This window comes from Patagioenas fasciata, chromosome 2 (genome assembly GCF_037038585.1).
Source record: "Patagioenas fasciata isolate bPatFas1 chromosome 2, bPatFas1.hap1, whole genome shotgun sequence".
Lineage (NCBI taxonomy): Eukaryota > Metazoa > Chordata > Aves > Columbiformes > Columbidae > Patagioenas > Patagioenas fasciata.
In genome coordinates, this window is record NC_092521.1 from 45,021,507 (window position 1) to 45,045,126 (window position 23,620).

The following is a 23,620-nucleotide window of genomic DNA, read 5'->3' on the forward strand; positions in this document are numbered from 1 at the left end:
TGTCTCTAATCCAGCCAATATGACTCATCAAGTACTTGCTAAAAACTTGGAAATATTTTTTGAAGGAATCTGAATAAGAATCAGTATTTTATTTACAGAACTCTGACAATGAAACAACATCCTTCTGATCTAGTTTGCAGCTCATCAGCAAGAAGAAATTACAGAAACCACTCCCATGCTTCAGCTGAATACCAGACCTCAGGTGTGCCTTCTGGAACAAGCGGTAGCAACTGAAGGGAGAAATGTCTCCAGCCTTTCATCACCGTGGGCTTGCCAAATATCGCTCTCCCCAATTCCACTTGCTGATGGGACCACTAACTGGCTTCAGGCAAGTGTAGACAGGTGGGGTTTTTTCACTGCCTAACAATCATCCCTCAGCTAAAACCTCTCGCCTCCAAGTGAAGGGGATTAAAGCAGCCATGAGATTTTTATGACTGGTAGAGGTGTAGGAGCAGTAAACAGTGACTGTGGTTCACAGCTGGGTACAGCACTGCAACCAGCACAACTCTCTGCTATGATTGACTAAGACTCTCAAGGTAACATACAGATAGGTTCACCAAGGTTAAAAAGCAAAAAAAAAAAAAAAAAAGAAAACTTCCCCTCAATCTCTTTTCAGATTTTCTGGATTCTATTGATAAATACCTCCTGACCCCCCAAAACAGTGCATAGGAACTGTCAAACAGTATTTACCAAGTTTTCACAAAGAGTGTAAGTAACTGTATTTCACTTAAACAAAACAAAAACCAACCAAACAAAAAACCAACAACAACAAAAAAAAACACCCATGCTTACAGGCACCAATAGTTTTTAATTTAGAAGTTTAATCATGAAATGGTACTACATAAACTGGAACCCAACAGAAATCTGTGAAATTAACAATTGTTTTAATACTTTGGAACAATGAGAAAGGAATAAAAGTAGAATCAGTAAATAAAGACTTAATTTAAGCAGAAAGGTTTGCTTTCAGACATATGGAGTTAATTCTGACATCACATTCTAAACCACCAAATTAACAGAAGCAAGAAGTACACTATCCCAGAGGACAAGTTAAAAAGTAAGTTACAGCTATGCTTTTATCCAGAATCGGCACAACCCAAAAAAACATAAGGGGGGACGGGGGGGAAAGAACCTTCAGTATCCTTTAGTAAGACCAACAATTTTTACTGGAGCAATAAAGGAGCAATTAGCTGGAGGAACCTGCTCTTGCTAGTATGTCAAGACTGTTCCACAGCTGGTAGCGCCAGATCACCCACTAGTACAGAGATTTAATCAGCATCAAGACAGAACACATAATTGCACTTAGGTCAAATATGACAGGACACACTGGCTACACTAAATCACACTTTTAAACAATTCACACAGACACAGTCCTGCAAATACAGTTGGGAGTCCAAGCTCCCTGCATGTCAAATGATTCTTTGCCATGTAACAAGACATGAGTGGGATAATTTGTACTCTACTCTTCTCCCTGCTGCCATAACCCTAATTTTTCATAGATTGGCTCAGAGCTTCAAGAGTGAAATTGTTATGTCCAAAACTATTTTTTATAATATTTGTCTATTACAATATCCATATCAACATTCAGTTTTTCTTAAAATCTTCCTTAGCTCTTGGCTTTAATCACTCCTCCAAGTTACATCCATACCAGGAACGTTTTACTGTAATTATACCAGCACACCCCATGCTGCACACACACTCCTCAACACAGCTATAAAAACAAATCTTAATATGGACTCAAGAACAAGTTATATCAGTAAATTATACATTAAGCAGCTAGCTTACTGTCAGGGATGCTATTCTTCCAGACTGAGATAGCTATGTCATGAAAAGTCTGCACTTCCGAATGTATGAATTTTGAATCTTTTGCCCATGGACTTCCAGCAAACAGAAACCAAAAAAACTGCGTATAGCTTGGTAACGAAAACTCTCAAACTCCGCTTAACAGCTTCAGGCTGGCAGAAAAATAAGTATTTTTTAATGACAAGGAAGCAGGAAGGGATGTCAGCCTTGCAAGCTCTAAGCCATAATACAATTTCTCCTGAGACAGGAAGAGAAACACAGAAAATGTCTCTATTCCATAGAGGAACATAGAAAATATCAAGTTCCTTTCAGCCTGAACAATTCAGAAGTCATCTTGCTCTGGACAAAATATAGGAAGAAACTAAAATACTGTACTAACAACAACAACGTACCACACACCCACAAAAAGAACATAAACTAACTAAGGCTCTGAAATGGGCAATACACAGAAAAAAAAGGGGAAACAGGGCTAGCATAAGTGAAATGCTAACATATTTTGTTCTGGATGCAGAATATATTCCTGTGGAATTAAATTTTTGGAAGACACTGCAAAAAAAAATTTTTTTTAAATGTGATCTATACTTTTTGTTTGCCAGTTACCCTGCTCACATCATATATTCTTTTGCCTAGTAAAATACTATTAATACCTGAATACACACACAAAAAATGGCTTACTTACTATCTGAGGTTGATCACAGTAACCTGGCTCTAAAACCAAAAGTATTTCTAGTAACTTGCCCATTAACAAGGTTGGAGATGGGAGTTTTGTCTCCAAAAGAACTCTATCACCACCATTAGTAGCAGAGTGCAGCAATTCAACAGTAAACTTTTCGTTTGTTTGAAATTAAGAACATTACTAAACACATAGTAAAAGTACTGTTTCTACTATTGAAGAAAACAACTTGGTTTTTGTTCAAGGCAAATAGCCATTTTCAGTGAAAAACATTTTTTTTCCAGTAACTGCAAAAGCATCCAGTTACTGCTGTGGAACTCAATCTGTGAATCAACCCAACCATGCGTTACCAAATGTACAGTCAGCCTGCACTGAAAAAACTGTACCTTCATTAAATGGGTTTGATACATCTGGATATTTCTTTTAATTGAAACTTCTGCTTTCTTAGAATTATGGGTGCTTTTCAATCAAGTTTTGATATACTTTAGAAAAATTCAAATTCAGAATTCTGTATATCAGTAGTATTCGTAAGGCTACATTTACCATACACTATTTTTGTCTACTTTCCTTGAGCAACTATGTCCCAAAGGAATGAAATTTGGGCAACAGAATATTCTGCATTAACAGTTTTTAACTTAAATTGGGAGAGTACTATGTTATCTTAAATGATGTAATGAAGGTATGTAGCAGCAATATGTGGTCCATACACATTGAACAGGATTGTGAATAAGGTACTAAGCAATTCTAGCATGTATGGATGAAACACCACATAATGCAAGTATGATATTTTTAAAGGAACATTCCAGTCATCACTGATTTTGTCACATAAAAACAAACAGATGCACTACTATCAATAACAGAATACAGAGAGACTTTATTAAAGGCACTCGGTACAGAAAGATAATATAAAAAGACAATAGATAACAGAGACCCCAGAGCACTCTGTCTTTCCAAAATTATTCATGGGCAACCCCTCAAATACAACAGTGATCTCAAACGCTTTCTTCTCCATTTTGCTAGGGTCTAAATTATGTATTGTGTCAATCAGTTGACCAGAGATTTGTCATGACTGTCCACAACTGGCAAAGCTGTAAGCAACAGCAGTTTAGAGCTGCAGACTCATGAAGACTAACCTAACTAAGCTTTCTCTGTGGAAAATTTCTAGCAATAGAAGTTCAAAAATAAAAACAAGTCTGACGTAACCAGGTAAAAATCCATTTCCATGCAAAATGAAATTATTCATCCCAAAACAAATATACAAACAAGATGACTAACTACCGGAATTAATAAGAAATGAATGCCAGCTAAGTTTTTACAACTCAAGTAAACAGATGTACATCAATGAAAAGGTATAGATCAAATGGTTATTTATTCAATGTGTTCAATTTTTCTCATAATTTAAAGCCAGTTTTGCTACAACCCTAGACATTAGAAAGCTGTCATCTTGCAAGAATTAAAGAAATCACCTGTACTCAACAGACCTGGTAAGAACTGAATGGCTTATTCCACTACTTTGCAGGACTAAAATTATGCATATATTTATATAAAACATAAAATATTTGACTATGCAGGAGCTCTGTAACTGGTTAACTTCTCTTGCCTTTCACAATATTTAAAATTTAAAAAAAAATGAAAGCACACAGGTTGAAAGACTTTGAGGACGTGCAGTTCTAGGAACTATGTTGATGTTAAAGTATGCATTTCATCAGTTTTTTTGTTTTTTTCTTATGAAGTCACATCACTTGTGGAGGAACATTTCCCAGCAGAAGCCAAGAAACAGTCACAGCAGTATGAAAGTTATAAACTTTCATCTTAATACCTACCTTTCAGCTAAAGCTAACCCAAGTAATCTTCCTTTTCAGAATTACACTGGTGATAATTTCTATTTATTTCACTTAAATGAAATCTCACATTTGTTGGTATCTTAACAAACACCACTCAAAACTGAAGTTAGGCTCCATGAAAACAACTTCAGCGGGAATTTCTTATATATATTTGGGTCTGGCCATGGTCATAAACATTCTATACATAGCTTGTGTTAAGACGGTAGCTAATGAGAAACTATATTAATACAGCAGAAGCCTCGGTCATTTATTGCAACCCAGCACACACATTTTGGCTGAGAGGAAAAGGTCTGGAGGGGTGTAGGGGTATTTATATATTTAGGGTAGGGCACAAACACTACTCTTTAAAACAACAGTAATTTTATTGAAGACAGAACACAGATTTACAGAAGTCAGTTTCTTTCCTTTTCCTTCCAATTTCATTATGCCTATTCATACCATTAAGACACTGTCAGTTTTCTACCACCCGTAATAATTGGAAATGATAAATTCCAAACAGAATATTTACATGTTGACCTGTCCTTTGCAGTAGTAGTTCTAGTTGCCCTGTGTTAAAATTTGCATTTAATAAAACTTAAGTTGCTCCATCTCATATTTCAGGTTCAGCTGCCAAATACAGTACAACAGGTCTTCAAAGTAAAACAGGACCTTATACTTGCATTATTAGGGGAAGGAAGAATTGTAACTTGGAAAGAAAAAGCCGTAAGCACAAGTGTGGTCTACTACCTGTCAGCTCCCTCTTTCAAGGCTGAGCCCACCTCAGAAGCATTTGGTGGTATCCAAAGCTCCCATTTCACTATCACATACATCTTACCAGCTGCACTCACAAAACAGAGAACGTAGTATATAGTGATGGACCACCTCACAAGGGCGGAGAGGTAGTAATAGCAGCTCGCCTTACACAGCCACAGCTTTGCATTTAATTAAAAATAGTATATTTACACATCAAGAAATCCTAATGAAGCTTTCAGTATATGAACAATACTAATGTTTATCTAGTTTCAGAGGTGGGAAGGGAAGAAGCAAGTTTCTACAGATGTGACCATTAGCAGTTGATGTCACAAACACACCTGATGTCACAAACACACCTGATGTCACAAACACACCTGATGTCACAAACACACCTGATGTCACAAACACACCTGATGTCACAAACACACCTGATGTCACAAACACACATTAAAATAGCTTAAACCACAAATCCTTATGCTGAAGTAAGATATCTCAGCATATCAAAATTGCAAAAGCAACGCCAGTCTATTTTATGTTTCAGTTGCTGTTGGTTTCAAAGTAAGAATGACAAGACCTCAGACTCGACTTCTGCAGAAGAGTGGGCATTTCAAGTGTTTAACTTCATAAGAAAAATTATGTGCAATTTTAGGTTTCATTAACTCTGTTTTTAATTATGAGAAATTACTAGCAGAACAATAGCTCCACTGTCACGGCATCTTCACCTAGGAAGTCCTCCCTTCTTTTCTCTGATCCTGCCTCTTAAGTAACCAGAATAAAGTGAGCTAACTGCACCTAGTCATTTTGAGTTATACCATTCTGTTTGATAATTAATCGGATTATTTACTCAAGATAGCCTTGTGGAGGGGACTCTTCCTGCAATGGTCAACGTCCTCCAGGAAAATATCATATCTGTTTAGTTTTTATTCACTTCTAACCATGCTCATGGCCGCTCCACTTCCCTGCTCCCCACTGTCACCCCTTTCCCAGAAGGGGAGCAGACCAGGAGACATGGCTGCCATTTTCTTATGAAGATACATCACTTGCCAAGGAACACTTCCCAGCAGAAGCCAAGAAACAGTCACAGCAGTATGCTGCTCCACCCTCCCACCAGCATCCATGCAGAAGACATTTCTCTCAAATACAGGCAAGTTTTTTCTCATTCTGCACCATCTCTCCTTACCAAGGTTCACCCCTCACTGAAAACCTCCATGCCCCATCTCCTGCAGCCCGATTTCCAAACACCCTCTTCACTCTCCTGATGTTTTACGTAGTAACAATACTCTAAACACCCTAAAGTTGTACGAGGTGCAACAGTAAGTAAGAGCCATGGTATGTACGTTAGTGAGCAGCAGCACAGAGAGCAGGTAAGACTGGATATGTGTGCACACAGAATACAGTCCAGATCTGAGAAAACCTCCAACTGGACTCAATTGTTTTAGCAAGGATACAACAACAGTTATAGCTCCTTTCAGCCTATCTTTGCGTTTTCATGCAAATACAATCATCTTGAGAACAGTTACTGGCATGAAATTACCAATGGTGTTCATATGAACTGCACTTACATAGAAGCTTGGTCCACTACAGACACATATGTTGTTAGACTACAAAACAGTGAAGGCACAAACAAGCTCTTAGTAAAAAACACAAAGAGAAAAAAAAAAAAAACCACACCTTGAAAAAGCTCACACACAAGGTTTAAATAATTAAAATTTCTCATTAAAAAAACCTCAAAAAAAACCCAGTCAGCACACCAAAAGAAAACCATAGTATAAAAACCACTGACTGCAGTCTTAAAAGACAATTTGTGTAAAATGCGTAAAACTTATTTTACATACTTGCACCAATTATAACTACAAAAATGTATCACTCTATATTATACCTAAGTGCAAGCTTTCTGTTTTAAACAAGACCATCGCTACCTTGGAGTTTAGCTACATCAAACACTGCATGTCCAGTTGTGCCCAACCATAAGAAAAAACATACAAGAATTAAACACTTAAGTCACTAAACAGCTCATCAATTGACATCCAAGCTGTTTTGGTGAAGGGTGGAAATGCATAAGCTGACTACGTTTTAAAAGTTAATCTCTTTATAGGAAATCACTGCATGGAACACAGATGAGATATTAAACAGTTCAACTATCTTCCCATATGTTTTAGTATAATATATGAAGTGACAGATTACAAAAAATGACACACTGTGATGCTTAGCAAATTGAGAATTTTATTGCTGTTTCAATTTTGTACAAAACAATGCAAGGCAGGAAGCCAATAAAGAGGAGTTAGAAAAGATACCTGTCACTTCAAAAAACCACCAGCAATATTAATTGTGATTTAATAGACGAAGGAATCAAGATTTTATCAGACAAATAAATCTTCCTAATTTCTCTCCTCAGAAACTAAAAAAAAAAAAAACCACAAACAAACAACAACAAAAAAACACCACAAAAAACCAAACAAACAAAAAAAAACAACACCACCAAACACGCCCTTGTTTAGTACAAATTAACCTATTAAAAACAAAGTTATATAAAGGCATGAAAAGCTAAAGGAAAGGCATGCTGGCAAAAAGGCTCAATTTTTCAAAGTTTTTTTTAAACCTGAGATAGTGTTGGCAGAGAGGAAAAAGGATTTCAAATACATACTTTTTAAGGTATCTTTTAAAGTAAGATGACATGAAAAGATTTGTTTCAGACAAAGGGGACAGGAAAAGTGGGAGATTAGAAGAACCCAGAAAAGGCCAATATCTCTTGTCACAAAGTGGTTTTCACAGGGTCTGTTTTAACAGTAAAAATACGTGTGACCCAGATAACAAGAGTAGCATCAAGGACTTAGTTTAGCAAAGCTGTAAAGCTGTCTAAAACGGGTTACAAGCCATTGATTGGCAAACAGTTGTTCCAAGACTTGCATGACGGTCCTTTCCAACATGACTCAGCACCCACCCACAGTCCAAAACATAAAGATCCTTTATCAATGTAAACCAAATAATGAGATCCATTATTATTCTTTCAGTTATACACATAAACATACACTTATGGATATAATCACCAAATGTACCAATCACCACATATTTAGCAACAAGAACTGCCATTACGTTATTTTCCTACATGAGTCTTGACAGTCATATTTCAGCCTGCTATTGTCTATATGGCATATCTCAAAAGTTCAAATTACTTCATATTTACATATGATATATTCCATTCCAGTGAGAAGAAAGCTTACAACTTCATCCTTGAAAAAAATTCAAAGTTATACGAATAAAACTAGACACTTTACTATGACTATATTGGTATTCTGAGTAAAGGACATTATATGTATTGGGAAAAATGTTTTTTATCTACTCAAGCAAAATTCAAACCCATGCAACTATCCAGTTATGAATAGTTACAAATGCAATCAAAGGTGATTTTTTTCTTAGTGCATTTTAAATGTCTAATGCAACAATTTTTAAAATGGGGATACTGAGTCAACCTAGATGTTAGGCGAAATTTTTCTGACAACGTTTTTTAAATCTAGTTGAAGCTTCTCATCCTTCTGAAATAAAGGATTAATTTAGAGCTCTAAAGTCCTAAGTGTTGAAGGCTCCGTTTGTTCCAAAATGCTAACTAGAAATGATTTAGAGTCACGTACTTAAGGCACCACACATTTTTGAAAAGGCTGTAAAACAGAAGCTCATGTTATTCAGAACCAGTCTGACAGATTCATAGTCATAAGTTTTTGCCCTGATGTATTGATTTTATTCAAAATATTGTTTGAATTATATCTCATTAGTGTCTTCCAAATGACAAATACAAAGACAAACATTCTTCTGGGCAAGACAGCATATAGCAAAACCCTTCTGAGTACAGCTTAAACCAAGACTATTTTGGATACCTCCCCAATAGCACTTTCTTGTCTTTCCACAACACGTGCTGAGCTTCCCACAGTGTAGCTGAGACAGCAAGGCAACAAAAATTCTGAGACATGAGTAGCTGAAGCTGACCTAGGACCCTGCATCAGGTTTGGTTGGATAAAGCACAAGCTATAGTCTAGGAAAATACATGTAAGAGTAGGGAGAGAGAGGAGGAAGGGTCTGTCAACAAAATGAGGCTGAACAGTTTCACAGCATGTACTTAACACTGCCTTTGGAAAAATCTTCCATAAGGCAAAACACAAACACTACCAAATACGTATGTAATTCAACTCCAGCAACTACTCATAAGATTTGGCAATCTAATTCTCACACATGAGAAGTCTTCTGATCCATGCTTAGATTTATAGTATGGACCATATGCCTACAACTGCTGAAAGGCAGTTCTTCCTGTAACTCTGTGTGTTGTATCTTCATCCAGGCTAAAATTTCCCAGGATTGTGCAAAATAGCTTAGGTAATGGGCTTTCATAGTATGCCTGATAACATCCTTGAATTTCAAACAAACTCTTAAACAAATAGAAGATTACAAAGCAGGCCACTTTTTTATCTCAGAAGTAAGGTGTTTAGCCTGTGAGCCTATTCTTACACAGTTACTGTGGCAGACAGACATACGTTTGGGCTTGTATTTAAAGACAGAGTTGTAAAATAACAGCAACAAAGGCAGGAAAACACACAAAGCTTCAAGAAGAAATATATGCCTATATATGCCAAAGAGTTGAAAAGAACTGATGGTCTATATATAGTTTAAAAGTCCTTTGTAAGCTAGATTGTTCTCAACTCAGCTGAAGCACATCTAAATTATTTGTGGCTTGCCAAAACGTTTCCAAGCAAGCAGAACAATCACAGTTGCAATTCCTTGTGCATAGGACAGGATGGAAAAATGCCCCACACAGAGTGCTTGCTGCCTCACAGAATACAGTACTTGACTTCTTTTGTTTTGTATGATTACTTGCAGCTTCAAGAAGTCTGTGCTTACAGAGCTAACATTATAAATACACAGAACAAATTCCAAGGACTGTAAAATTCTAAACAGCTTTTAAACTGACTTCTTGGACAGGTTCTGGATAAGTGAACAATGTGAAGGGAGGGAGCAATAATATCCTCAAAGATAACACATACTAGATAAAAAATAGACAACTATTTCCTCCACAAGGAAAGAAAGAGGGGGGAAATGGGCATCCAACAGCTCAGAGGAAGAGAGAAGCCCACCTGCACAGAGTTTGACACACAAGTTTTCTAGATATGAAGCTTAAAATATACCAACTCCTATATGGAAAAGAATAGTTTTTAAAACATTACTTCTACATTCCACTTATGAATACAGGTTATGGTGATCCATCAGTCTCTACCCCACTAAGCACAGGACAGATACCAGCTTGATTTGAAATGGAGAGGAGTTGCAAAGGATTTAAGGAAAAACATTATGAAACAGTATCTCAAATTATGGAATCTTTTCCAATGGAGGATTTTAGGAAAAAAAAAAAAAGTTTTAAAAACAAAACAAAAACAACAACAAAAACCCCAGTCACCAGGAAAGATACAGTCAGTCCTTGCTGCAAAGCTCAGGGAGTTGGACTGAATGCACTCACAACCACTTCCAGTCCTTCATTTTTAATATCATCTTCCTTACAGCTGCAGTCATGCACACTTAGAACTGCTTTCACCTGCACTAAATGTTTGCAAATAGAAGTTAAAAAAACAAACTTAAGAAAACAAGGCACTGACATGGATCACTATGCCATTTCTATTTGAAGAATCAATCACATATAAATTCAAAGCAAATAAAATTTTGCATGGGTAACATAAGTCACATAAAGAAGCCAATTCATCCTTAAAGATTATAATATCTTGAAATGAGAAGTACTGATTTTACAGAAATAATACTTGTATGGAATCTAGCTGTGCCCCTTCAAAGACCTTAAGCATGCTTTCAATAAAGGTTACTTGTGACTACATACTAGAAGTAGATCAGGAATCTCACATAGAATTGCTAACTGTAGATCAGTCAATTTTCTTCCCCTGAGTGCACAGTTTCAGCAAACCAAGACGAATTTTCATTAACTGAGCCCCATTCACCCTCCCCCAAGCTACTGAAGCCCTGGGTTGAAGACGAAGGAGACAAAAGCTTTAGCAGCCTGTAGTTAGAGCAGAGTATTAAACACTGCTGCCTTAATTCTCATCTTTTCACACATAAGTTCTAACCACTTAGTGACACAATCACTGTTTTTAGGAAACATTCACATTTTAGCTAGATACCTTATGTGTATAGGATATAGATGTAATTTTAAGTAAAACACACATTATGGACAAGCAGAAATTAACTCTTGAATTAACTTATTTTAATTAAGTTATTGGTCTATTGCTTTCTCTCAAGTTACACAAGTACTTCTAAATGGCATGCTTTGGTAAATCACTTCTTTTCACCTGAAACTATGTTTAATTACATCTTCTGCTCTGTATTTTCAAAGATGTCAATAGAATAAATCTCCAGATAACCAATATGAAATTGGCTGATTATATCAACAACAGCTTTTCTCTTTTTTAAAAAATTACTTGTTTTTTCCCAGACCTCCAGCAGGACCCATACAAACAACTCAAATCCAGCTTCAAGCAGAAGCAGTTGCAATATTGGAAGATCAATCAAACTGTAGCTTACAAATGTCAGTTTCTAGGACACGTAATATTTAAATGCAAGATCAATCAATATAAATTATTTTAGAAAGCAGGTAAGATACTTATTCAAAAATAATATAATGCTGACATACATAGTTTATTTACCACATATTAAAGAACAGCTACTTTCAAAGTAAATTACCTGTTGTTAAAGGCATGTCATTTTCTACAAGATTGTTCAAAGAACTAGTGAGCCCAGGAAAGGAATTTCCGGGATAAAACTAGAGACAGTTGACCTTAGTGAAAGTTTTCCTGTTGACTTCCTTGGGGCTAGAATTTAATTCCTGGACTTAATGCAACCAAAACTTTCATTTTTTTTCTGAAATAAATAAGGATTAAGTTGAACTTTACAGCAAGAGCAGATGAAAAAATCATAGAGCTAGGTAGAGTTAAATCTTACATCTATAGTAAATCATTCCCTTCCCTGCTCCACAAATGAGTATAACACGGCTTCCTGACAAGGGCAGTTCTGGATTAACTCTTAAAAAAAAAAAAAAACAAAAAAAAAAAAAAAAACAAAAAAAAAAAAAAAACACAACCTAAATTTCTGTGTATTATGTGGAAAGAACAGAACAAACATCCCCAGCCCCCCAAATCTATGCATATACCAATGAAAAGCCAAGAGTATTTTCACCACAGGAACAAGTATTTTGCTTTAGAAGCACTGACTAATTTTTCCAGCATTTTTTTTTGATGATTCTGTCTGCTCGCTTCATTGTACTACGATTTCATTTATTGAACAATGCATACATACAGGACTAGCACTTTACATTTTTTGGAACAGATAAATGTACAAATAGTCTTCTACATCTCCCTCTTTTTTTGAATTCTAGGTGTGCCTATATTTCTGAGACAAAACCACACTGAGTAAGCATATATAGGAGATTTTAAAATATCACATGCAAAACTTTGAAGACCATTTATAGCAGTAAAACTGAGAAAGCCTAGTCAAAAAAAAATTTCTTCTTATAGAGCTGAATGTTCTGTAGGAAGAAAATAGCTTTTCATACTATGCAATTTTTTCAGTATCTGACATTCTGCTCTAGCCAGGTTGAACGGACTGTGATGTGAAATGCCAATACTTAACACACATGACCTAAACCAACTTTACTTCCTGTGCATGATGAGGAAACTCAGGCCAGATCCCAGACATAAGCTGAAGTCTTTTGGAGTTGCCGCATAATAAAACTAATAATTAGATCCTTTGAAACTTAAACACAAGGAAGTAAGCCAGTACATTATAACGAAACAAAATTCAGTAATTCATAGCCAAGAAAATACTTTAGTTTCTCTCATATATCCATTCTAGCTCAGCTTATCATAGGCAAGAGTGTCTCTTTTTGGACTTCTCTTTCACAGTGTTAGAAAAGCTGCTCTATGCCCCAATTTGTTTTAACTTTACTAAATTCCACTCTATAAATCTCACATCCCCAAATGCACATTACCAATTGGAGAGGACTCTCCTGTTCCAAAAAAAGCTGCCCAAGCTCTCCTCACAGAATCAGCAGTAAGGTACTCAAATCAGTTTCAATACATGAATGTTTCTTCTGTTTTGTTATAGTCCCAGTCTCCCAATGATCCAATGGATTGGAAGCAGAAATAAATCAGTGGCCATCGTTCACCTTAGACTGACCACGGAAGTAAATTCATTCCTCAGTCCTGAGTACTGCCAATCCCACTTAAAAAGACTCAGGGATGAGAAAAGGGGAAATGAGGCCCTGAAGACTTCAGCTTTTTGTACTGGGGAAAGGTTATTTTATATTTCAAGCCTCTCATCAAATTAAAATGTGACAGTATAACTGTGCTTCTTAAACTTCTGCATTTAGTATTTGAAACAACATTCTTGTCCCTTTATTTGCCACCACCTTCCATGATAGTCTTCCATGCAGATGCTCAACACATGCTATACTGGTTGCTGATATAGGATTCCTGGGATGACTTGCAGCTCTTTGCCCTTCCATTTGCCTATATGAGAGACCCTTTAGCTCCAAAACTCATCTAGTAAAAGAGAGCAAGATGCTTCACTCCTCTTCCCCTCTATGCTGCAGTCACCACCAAACTGAAGTACCTTTGCCCCAGAACACCACATAGGCCTGACCTCTTTCCCCCTGCATCAAGAGGAAAAAAAGACAATCACCTCATTTTAGACAGTGCTATACCATGAATTCTATACTCACCAGATGGTACATCAACACAAACCATGGAATCATATAACTGTTTCGGTCAGAAGAGACCCTCAGGGTCATCAAATCCAACCATAACTTAACTACAGCACTAGAACATGTCCCTACGAACAAATCTTTTTACTCCAGCATTTTTAACAGGCTAGTGATATCTCCCTTCCCTATACACACACACATCTATCCATTCTTGTCGCTCAGCAGATCAAAGTCTCCTCCAGCACCCCACTACGTTCATTATAGAAAATGGAGCCACTCATCCCACCATTCATCCCTTAGGGCAAGCTCTCACAGGACTATCGCTGCCCTACAGACGGGAGACATCAGCTTCAAGCATAACTTTGCCCGGCGGCCCTGGGGCTTCCCTTTTCCTCGTCAGAGGATAATGCCTCCCCGCTCCGGTCGCTCCCGTCAGAGACGGCTCGCCCCCCTGCCCGCCCGCCCCGAAAAAGGAGACCCCTCCGGCCTTCACGGGGCGCCTCCCCAGCACCAGCCCAACGCCCCGGTTCCCCGCGCCAGCCCCAGGCCCACCGAGCCCCCCTCACAGACCTGTGGATCCAGCCATCTTGTCCAAACCCCCCCCGCCGGTCCGGGCCTGCACGCAATGCTCGTCACTTCCGCTTGACGCAACGCGTCACTTCCCACAGAGCAACAACAGCAGCAGCAGCTCTGGAGCGCGGAAAAGGCACGGGGCGGGAAAGACGCGCGAGCGCCGGGGGCGGGGCCAAGGCGAGAGGGCGGGGCCGGGGCCGGCCGGGGCGGGGCAAATCAGAGGGGGCGGGGCCCGAGCCGTGCCGGTGCCTGACGGGGGCGGGGATAAGGCGAGGGGGCGGGACCCGAGCGGTATCTTGTGAGGGCGGGGCTAAGGCAAGGAGGCGGGGCCCGAGCGGTGCCAGGGCCCCATACTGCGGGCCCGACCGGTGGGGTCCCGCTCCGCTGACCGCTGCTGCTGGCGCCTTCCGCATCCTACCCGGGATCCACAACCGCAGAGCTGCACCGCCTCTGGGGCGTGCTGGCAGGTACGGAAAGACGGCTTCCCTCGCAGAGCTCGGTGACAGCAGCGTCTGAGCGCGCCCCGTCAGCGCTCACCGAAGCGACCACAAGATGTACGGAGGCCGAATGCACTCGAACCAGAAGCTCCGCGACCTGCGCTGCTAGTTAGCGCTGTACGGCCCCCAGGAGATAGTTCCAGCCCGGACCCACACAGCCCCAGCACAGGGCTGCTGCCAGCAGCGCAGCGGTTTTCTCACAAAAACGACTGTCCAGTACATGCCTCACTAACCAGTGCCAACATCCATATGCTGTTTTATAAATACACCCAATTATTTGCTTTGCAATTTATAGAGAGAGTCTTAAACTCATCATTCTGGTAGAGATTAAAAAAAATAAAAACAAGGATGCAAAATGTTTTTCCCCCAGCTACCCTCAAGTTTCTTCACTGATGGGAAGTCACTGCCATCCTTGTGCATAAAGCGGTCTGCCTCCCCTTGTTTTTCCTTTGTTGGTTCATTATAGATCAAACACAATGGCTGCTATCTGTGCATAGATAAAAATTATAAATCTACCATAGCTTTTAGTTCTTCCATTGAGTTATATTTCCTTTTATAAAGTCACTAGTTTTGACCAGATTTCTGTAACAGGAAGAAGCGGGAGTTTCACTATCTACATCACTAGAATTAGAAGCAGGCTTTACAAGTACAGTGAAACTATTTAGTAAGCTGCATTTTAACGATATGTGGAGCTTTCTGTTGTCACAACAAGCTGATTTCAGGGACACTCTCCTGTAGCCTATTTCAATATTTCTTTCAGTGGAAACAGTAAAAATACTGAAAAAAAAGCAATATTTAAAGATTTTTCTATTAAAACACCACTGTAGAAAATATTGTGGCCTTGAACAGAAAAAAATAAATACCACATGCATTATCCCTCTTTTCCTAGGTCTTTCTTATCAAGAGCAAGTGCAAAATGAACACTGGAGATCACTACACAAACTTCATGCACTGTAGTAACCCTGAATGCAGCCAGGAGGAGCAAAATGCACTTCCCCAGCCTGTGCTTCTATTTGCAGTAAAACCAGAAGCTGCCCAGCTCCAAGGCCAGAAAGCAGCACCCAATGCCTGTGCACTTATTTTTTCAGAAGGATTTATCAGGTTTTTTTAGGTGAGCAGCAACAGACGATTTCAATACTAATTGTAACCACAGGAAACATAAAACAGGCCAAAAGGAGAAAAAAACATAAGGTCACTGGTGTCTGTGAGAAACCCTGTGCTGAATGACTCTAACAGCTGGTTTGTTTCACTCTTCTGATGGTGTGGGAAGTTTACTGGGAAAAAAAAAAAAAGGAGGGATTTTTGCAACATCGACCTTGAGAGGAAAAATACCTGACAACTAGAAGCTGAAGCGTAAATTCCTTTTCTTCCAAACAATCAAGTGCACACATGTGGTAGTGAAGTCACCTCTCACTCTCTTTGACATACAAGTACTGCTTACAACTTCGTCAAAATAGGGTAATGGTAATCATTATAGCAAAAAAACTTTTATAAACTTTATTGTCAAATATCACACAGCAACCCTTGCAAGAAAACTTAGAACCTGATTGCAGTAAAGCATTTGACACAGACTTCTACAGCATCCTTGCTGCTAAACTGAGGAAGTGTGGTCTGGATGATCACGTAGTGAGGTGGACTGAACTGGCTGGAGGAAAGAAGCCAGAGAGTTGTGGCGAATGGAACAGAGTCCAGTCGGAGGCCTGTATCTAGTGGAGCCCCTCAGCAGCCGGTACTGGGACCAGTACTATTCAATATACTCATCAATGATTGGATAAGGGAATAGACTGAGCTGTCAGCAAGTTTGCGGACACCAAGTTGGGAGGAGTGGCTGACATGCCAGAAGGCTGTGCTGCCATCCAGAGACCTGGACAGGCTGGAGAGTTGGGCGGGGAAAAAGTGAATGAAATACAACAAGGGCAAGTATAGAGTCTTGCTTCTGGGCAGAAACAACCCCAGGTTCCAGTATAAGCTGGGGAATGACCTGTTAGAGAGCAGCGTAGGGGAAAGGGACTTGGGGGTCCTGGTGGACAGCAGGATGACCATGAGCCAGCACTGTGCCCTTGTGGCCAGGAAGGCCAATGGCATCCTGGGGTGTATTACAAGGGGGGTGGTTAGTAGGTCGAGAGATGTTCTCCTCCCCCTCTACTCTGCCCTGGTCAGACCACACCTGGAATATTGTGCCAGTTCTGGGCCCCTCAGTTCAAGAAGGACAGAGAACTGCTGGAGAGAGTCCAGTGCAGGGCAATGAACATGATTAAGGGAGTGGAACATCTCCTGTATGAGGAAAGGCTGAAGGAGCTGGGGCTCTTTAGCCTGGAGGAGACTGAGGGATGACCTTATTGATGTTTATAAATACGTAAAGGGCGAGCTTCACGAGGATGGAGCCAGGCTCTTCTCGGTGACAACCTATGATAGGACAAGAGGCAGTGGGTATAAACTGGAACACAAGAGGTTCCACTTAAATATGAGAAGCAGCTTCTTCACAATGAGGGTGACAGAACACTGGAACAGGCTGCCCAGGGAGATTGTGGAGTCTTCTGCTCTGGAGACATTCAAAACCTGCCTGGAGGCCTTCCTGTGTAATGTCATCTAGGTGTTCCTGCTCTGGCAGGGGGATTGGACTAGATGATCTTTCAATGTCCCTTCCAATCCCTAACATTCTGTGATTGTGTGCAGTGTGCTCAGCTCAGAAAACCAATATACAACCACCATGTTGTGGAATAAATTTATTTAAATGAAGCATTTCACAGAGTTGAGATTTTTGAGTGGAGATTCTACAGACAGCCCTCTTGCTGTAAAACACTGGAGAAAGAGTTACCAGATGATGGTCCTCAAGCTTCATCCTACCCCCCGGAAAGATTTTCTGAGTAATATTTAGAACAAAGTATCAACAGAAGACAAGTAAGGAATAATTATTACCCTTTCTCAGGCTACAGCAGACACCCATAGGATAACAGTAACTTCCAGCAAGTTTAGTACAAACAAATTATTCTTCACAGAATGAATAACTAACTTGTGTAACTCGTTTCAGCACATTACAGAGGATATAGGTCTATACGAATGGCAATCGCGAGGCTGATGTGGCCCGGGGTGAAAATGAGTCTGACACTGCTGACCTAGTAGTCTCTAGGTCTCAGTAGCTCTCTTCTCTCCAGTATGTGGCAAATACAAGAGAAATAAGCAAATTTAATTTATATCCCACTCATCCAGAGGTTAACTTCTTTCTGGTCATGTCATGGAAGGATCTCTAGGCCCCTTTACTTTCTCCACAGGTGCTACTTGCACATCGATACAGCACAGTGTCTCTTTATTTGAAACCTAATTCACAATTTTGGTTTCCTGATTTCTATTTGTTTTAATATGTGTACTCCCAAGACCCTGACTGCACAAATTCATTGTATTTATAGGAAGTACATTTGGCTCGTCTCCTCATGCTGCATCAACCTGGAAGTACAAGCAGTTAAATACCTGAATGAGCAAGAATATCAAATCAGAATTTTAAAAAGCCTCATGAAGACTTAAAAAGTGCAAGCATAGATCTACAGAGAAAATTTCCATGGTATTTCACAGATATGAAAATTCACAAGTGAAGAGGACAGTCTTGCTACCAGGAGTAAGATAGTTATAGAATATTTAAGCACACTGTTTCTATTAAATAGCCTACACAACCAAAATAGAACAAAAATAATGAATAATACAGCAGAAATACAGAATTTTCTTAATTATACACTAAACTATAAATTCAACTAATGAATAATAAATCAAATATTTAAGTACACATTTAAAAAATACGTCATTTATTCTTCAATATAATTCGTTCATGTCGTTTATTATTGTAATTATATGTCAGTAAGTTTTGTTACTTCATGCAAAGATTATGTTGTTTCTCCCAGCATGCAAAAGACCAAACACATGATTTTGAAAAGAAGAAAACTAAATATTTAAAACAATGTGTTAACTTTTTAAGATCACAACTATTTCAGGTTTCTTTATACCATTGTGCAAGAAAAAATAAGTGTCAATAGGAAAAGTTTTTAAATGCTGCAAAAATGTTGAAAAGATGTATTGGAGAATGCGGGCATCGATCCCGCTACCTCTCGCATGCTAAGCGAGCGCTCTACCATTTGAGCTAATTCCCCAGCTGAAAAAAAAACCTTTGAATCTTACAGTTACACTCTGGACTTACCAAGAACGATAGTGCAGGAACATTTCATTGGTATTAATTCATTATTTCTTGCTGAGTCATTCTTTCCACTCACCAACTGACTGCAACTCGCAGCTGGAATTGTGTGATAAATCTTTCAGCACACACACTACCAGAATAATCTTATTCTCTCTCTTTCACAACATAAGTAAGTCTTTGTAATTTAGCTGTTTTCATACAAGAAGCTCTCCAGAAGACTGAGTTTATTTACAGGAAACCAAATGTGTTACTGAAAAAAACACTCCAACTTTTAGTGAACAACTGTTCCAATTTCAACAAGGAAACCCCCGTTCTTTCCAATTTTCAAAGCATACACATTAAATACCTGTTCCAGGAGACATTTAAGGGGTGAAAAATATTATATGCTTGATTGAAACATTTAGTCAAAGGTTATAAATTTATATGCGGGTACGTGTAGAGATCTATATATACACACACACACATATCCTTTTGGAAGGTGTCTGGTTTCTCTGGGATAACTGAGTCAAGTGAAATTAAAACACATTTATTTTCCTTAGTTATTACATTATTTTTCTTCTATATTCCCTCACCAAATGCACTTCCCTATAATTAATATGTAACTTCTAACATCCTTAAAACACTGACATTTTGAAAAATCAACACAGCCAAGCATGACAAATACTTGCATGATTTGATAAAGTCTACATCGTGGACAGGGAACATAATTATGTACAGTAACAGGCCATCTCTCACATTTTAATTTTCATCTTTTAACTCAAAATGCAGATTTAGAGAGAGAGTTATCTATTACTGCTAATAATTCAATTGATATACTTGGAAAAAGAATCTGATTGCACAAGTCCTCCTCTCAGTATCTGCCTGGAAGTCAGAAAAATGACACCAACTTCACCAACAGGGCCACCTGGCATCCCCGGCCCCCCGGTCTCCAGCCGCTCGGAGCAGCCGGGAAGCGGCGCTGCCCCCGGTGCAGTTGAGCCCCGGCCCAGCTGGCCAGGCCGGCCGCTGCCGCCAGAGGGCAGCGACGGCCAGGTCGTCCCGCAGCCCTCGGTATTCCCTAATCCCCCTGCCACCCGCCCCTCCATTCCCTCCTTCCACCAGCCTCCTTGCTGCTGCTTCCCTCCCTGAACCCCACACACGATGTGAAAGGAGGGGTGTGATCAGGGAGGTAGGAGAGGGATGGGAAAGCTCTCAGCAGACAGCCTCAAACCTGAACTCAGCCATCACTGAATGGTTTGGGTTGGAAGGGACCTTCAAAGGTCATCTAGTCCAATCCCCTGCAATGAGCAGGAACATCTTCAACTAGACCAGGTTGCTCAGAGGCCTGTCCAGCCTGGCCTGGAATGTTTCCAAGGACAGGGCATCTACCACCTCTCTGGGCAACTTGTACCAGTGTTTCACCACCCACAGTGTAAAAAATTTCTTAATGTCTAGCCTGAATCGCCCTTCTTTTAGTTTAAAACCATTACCCCTTGCCCTGTCATAACATGTCCTGCTAAAAGGTCTGCTTCTGTCTTTCTTACAGTCCCCTTTTAAGTACTTAAAAGGCCACAACAAGGTCTCCCAGGAACCTTCTATTCTCCAGGCTGAACAAGCCCAACTCTCAGCCTGTCCTCACAGCAGAACTTGGAACTTTGTCTGATGTGACACAGTAGTGTGCAGTCTTGCTTTTCTCTGTAGGCTCTGTGTACTGTTGCACATAGAGCCAAGTTATATAGCCTATAATCTACCACATGGTGACATTTCATGTTGCTTAAATTTCTTGATTTACAGAGTAAAGGAGATTGTTCTTATGCTGTGTTGGCACTACCCCAGACAATAACTCTTTGCTAACTTAAGCCATGTTTCTCACTCCACAGCAGAACAGGAGGCATTACTCATCCATCAGGTCTACTTCAGGCTAAGGGGAAATCAAAGCCATGCACAAGTGGAGGCAAGATCGCCACCTGACTGGTTTTTAACTGGCCTGGCTTGTTTCTGCGTCATCTCACTGGCTTCTGGTGACACTGAATCTGCTGGTTTATATACATCAGCCCTGACATGTGACAGATGCCTTGGAGCTACTGTACATACCCATTCAGTTGTTCCTGGAGCCAGATTCTTTGGTAGGTAGCAACACAACCTAGGAATATTTAAAAGTAACCCACTGTCTTTATTTTGTGTGGCAGTATTCACTCGGTGCTTGACACACTTCAGCATTGATCTGCTACACGTTTCCTGACAGTGCCAGTCACAAGAAAAATCAGAGAAGGGGAATAAAGAATAATAGTATTCAGAAAAAAAAACCATCCTTGTCAGCTCTCTAAGCGCATGAATGGTGCAAGAGTAATAATCAGAACTAAAGCTACTGTGGATTTATGGCCATCTTTAAGTTTAAGCTACATTAGATGCCCCTTTTTTTTCTTCAGTACTAAAGCTAGTCCTACCAGAGTTAATTTTTTTTAGGATGAATGAATGACTGTATGTATTTTTTCAATGTTCGTAGAATGTTTTTAAGATTACAACCAGCATGAAACTGATGTATTTGTAACACTTATGAAAGAGAGATCTTTGCCATATAAATAATTCATTTTTCTATGGCAGCTGCTAGAACATGCATATAAGACGCAGCATATGGTTTTTGTGTTGAAAACACTAGGTGGAAAATATTATAGATTTCTGGTAATAAAAAAGAAAAAAAACCTTGTTCTTTCTGAAACTTAATTAAATCAATTTATCAACTATTGGCAATGCAAAGCTTAAGGAGACCCTTGGAAGGCATCATCAGCTGCACATACCTGTCAAATCAGACTTAAATGAAAAAAAAATACAATCCAGAAGGAAAGCTACAAAAACTGCAACCATATTTCTCACTTGGGGAAGCTTTCTTATTGCAAGCATTTCATTTATAGTAAAGACTGTATCACAAAATCCAACTGAAGGCACACATGAATTTCACACAGCCTTATTTATGCAGAATCAACCACCTTTGCACTCTGGATAGCACCTGCTTACTTGGTCATCTGTAGGAATTTAAACTGAGGTAGCTAACCAACACTAATTATTCCATAGTAAATGTCAATCATTTTTAACAGTGATGACAAAAAGCAGATTTACAGCAGGCATCCCTGAGTTACTTCCTGGTTGGATAGTGTTATAGTTTGTTTGTTTTTTAAATGCCTTATTTTTGTCTTTATCTTCAGAAGGATAAAGCCTTTCTCACAGAAGGCCGTTTATAGATGGTTACTATCAATTCAACTGCTTCTATAACCTTAACTGACTGGTAAACATGTCAAAATCTTCACTGATCATGTTTCAGGTTCTCAAATACCATTAACATGTTTTTCATCACCTTTTATTCATTTGAGAATTGTTGAAGCAGTTGCAATTTTACTAACAACATTTAGCAAAAGGAGCATTCATGAGCTACAGAGGTATTAGCTTTGCCCTTAGAAAACCAGCCTAGCTCTTCCTGAAAGAGGAACTTTTGAGTTCCTATTTTTCGTTTTTTTCACGAAAAATATTTAGCAATATGCAAAGATAGCAAAGTAACAAATGCACCAGGAAAGGAGTTATTCCCAAAACTTTTAGAGACTACAAGGAACAGAGGAAGAAGTGAGGAGACTGGAGCAGCTTATCCTACACAGTTTCAACAGACCTAGTAGCAGGAGAGATTAAAAGTGGGTTTTCCCACCCTCTAGTGAAACTGCCTGTTCTTGCTAGATTTTAACCTGATCTTTAATGTTGAAGATTCAAAGGCTGAGATTTTTTCATAAGGCAGGAGAAGGTTTTGCAGTTGCAAACCAGTCTGAAGTTTTTAAGAAAAAAAACAAAACAAAACAAAACAAAACCAAGAACAAACCAAACAAAAACACCCCACCCCCCCAAAAAAAAAGTGAAAAATATACTGTATATCCAAGTTAGTTCAGAGTCGTGCTCTCGAGTGCTAGAAAGTATCAGGAATATGGTTGTGAGACTTCTGCCATCCTTAAGCACAGCTCAATATACATATTTTAAATTACTTTTTCCAGCTTCCACACTCAAAGCAATACCTAGGAAAATGTGTGAGCATAAGCCTAATTATAAATTTACATTCTGAAAAAAAAAACAAACTACATAAGCTTATTTAAAGGTATACACACTCAGCTGCTATTCCTGCAACTTACAGCCATCACATTTGTCAGAACTAAGACAAAATCCTCTCTAACATCGCCTTCTCCCCCAAGAGACATAGTATGCGATTTTAGCCACGGGAGGGCACACCAGAGTTGGCCACCAGGCTCACCACACGGGCAAGGCTTCACTTTTGAAGACTTACCGCCATCCCTGCGACACCCTCAAGAACGAGGACGAGAGCAAGCTGCACCACCTCTCTGCTCGTACAACAGCAAGCCTCTCATCGCAGAGCCATCTATATTTAAAGAAAAAAAGATAGCGGGGGCAGTTGCGCGGGAGGAGAGTGGGAGGTTTGGGAGGAGACGGGGAGTACACGCACATTTACCCCCACAGAATGTTCTAGCACTGGGCGGTGCCCGGGCAGTGCAGAGTCGCGGTCGAGCCCTGAGGGGGCGGGAAGGCGGGAACCTGCTGGAGCTG

The 23,620-nt window shown here is 39.5% G+C and overlaps 1 protein-coding gene, 1 long non-coding RNA gene and 1 other non-coding gene across 3 annotated transcripts in view; all 3 read right to left on the bottom strand.

Annotated features, from left to right (window-relative positions):
- UBE2V2 (ubiquitin conjugating enzyme E2 V2) overlaps positions 1–14,494 on the bottom strand; it is a 29,301-nt gene extending 14,807 nt beyond the window's left edge. The window contains exon 1 of the mRNA XM_065832437.2: positions 14,363–14,494. Coding sequence (XP_065688509.1) covers positions 14,363–14,378 — 16 coding nt within the window. The 5' untranslated portion in view covers positions 14,379–14,494. The remainder of the gene's footprint in view (positions 1–14,362) is intronic.
- Positions 14,495–17,591: 3,097 nt separating this feature from the next.
- Positions 17,592–23,477, bottom strand: LOC136099123 (uncharacterized). The gene is made up of 3 exons (XR_010651037.2): positions 23,343–23,477; positions 19,049–19,141; positions 17,592–18,306 (listed from the first exon to the last, which is right to left on the bottom strand). It is a non-coding gene; the product is annotated as an uncharacterized lncRNA (long non-coding RNA).
- Positions 18,929–19,001, bottom strand: TRNAA-AGC (transfer RNA alanine (anticodon AGC)). Its single transcript has one exon. It is a non-coding gene; the product is annotated as a tRNA-Ala (tRNA).
- Positions 23,478–23,620: the final 143 nt, after the last annotated feature.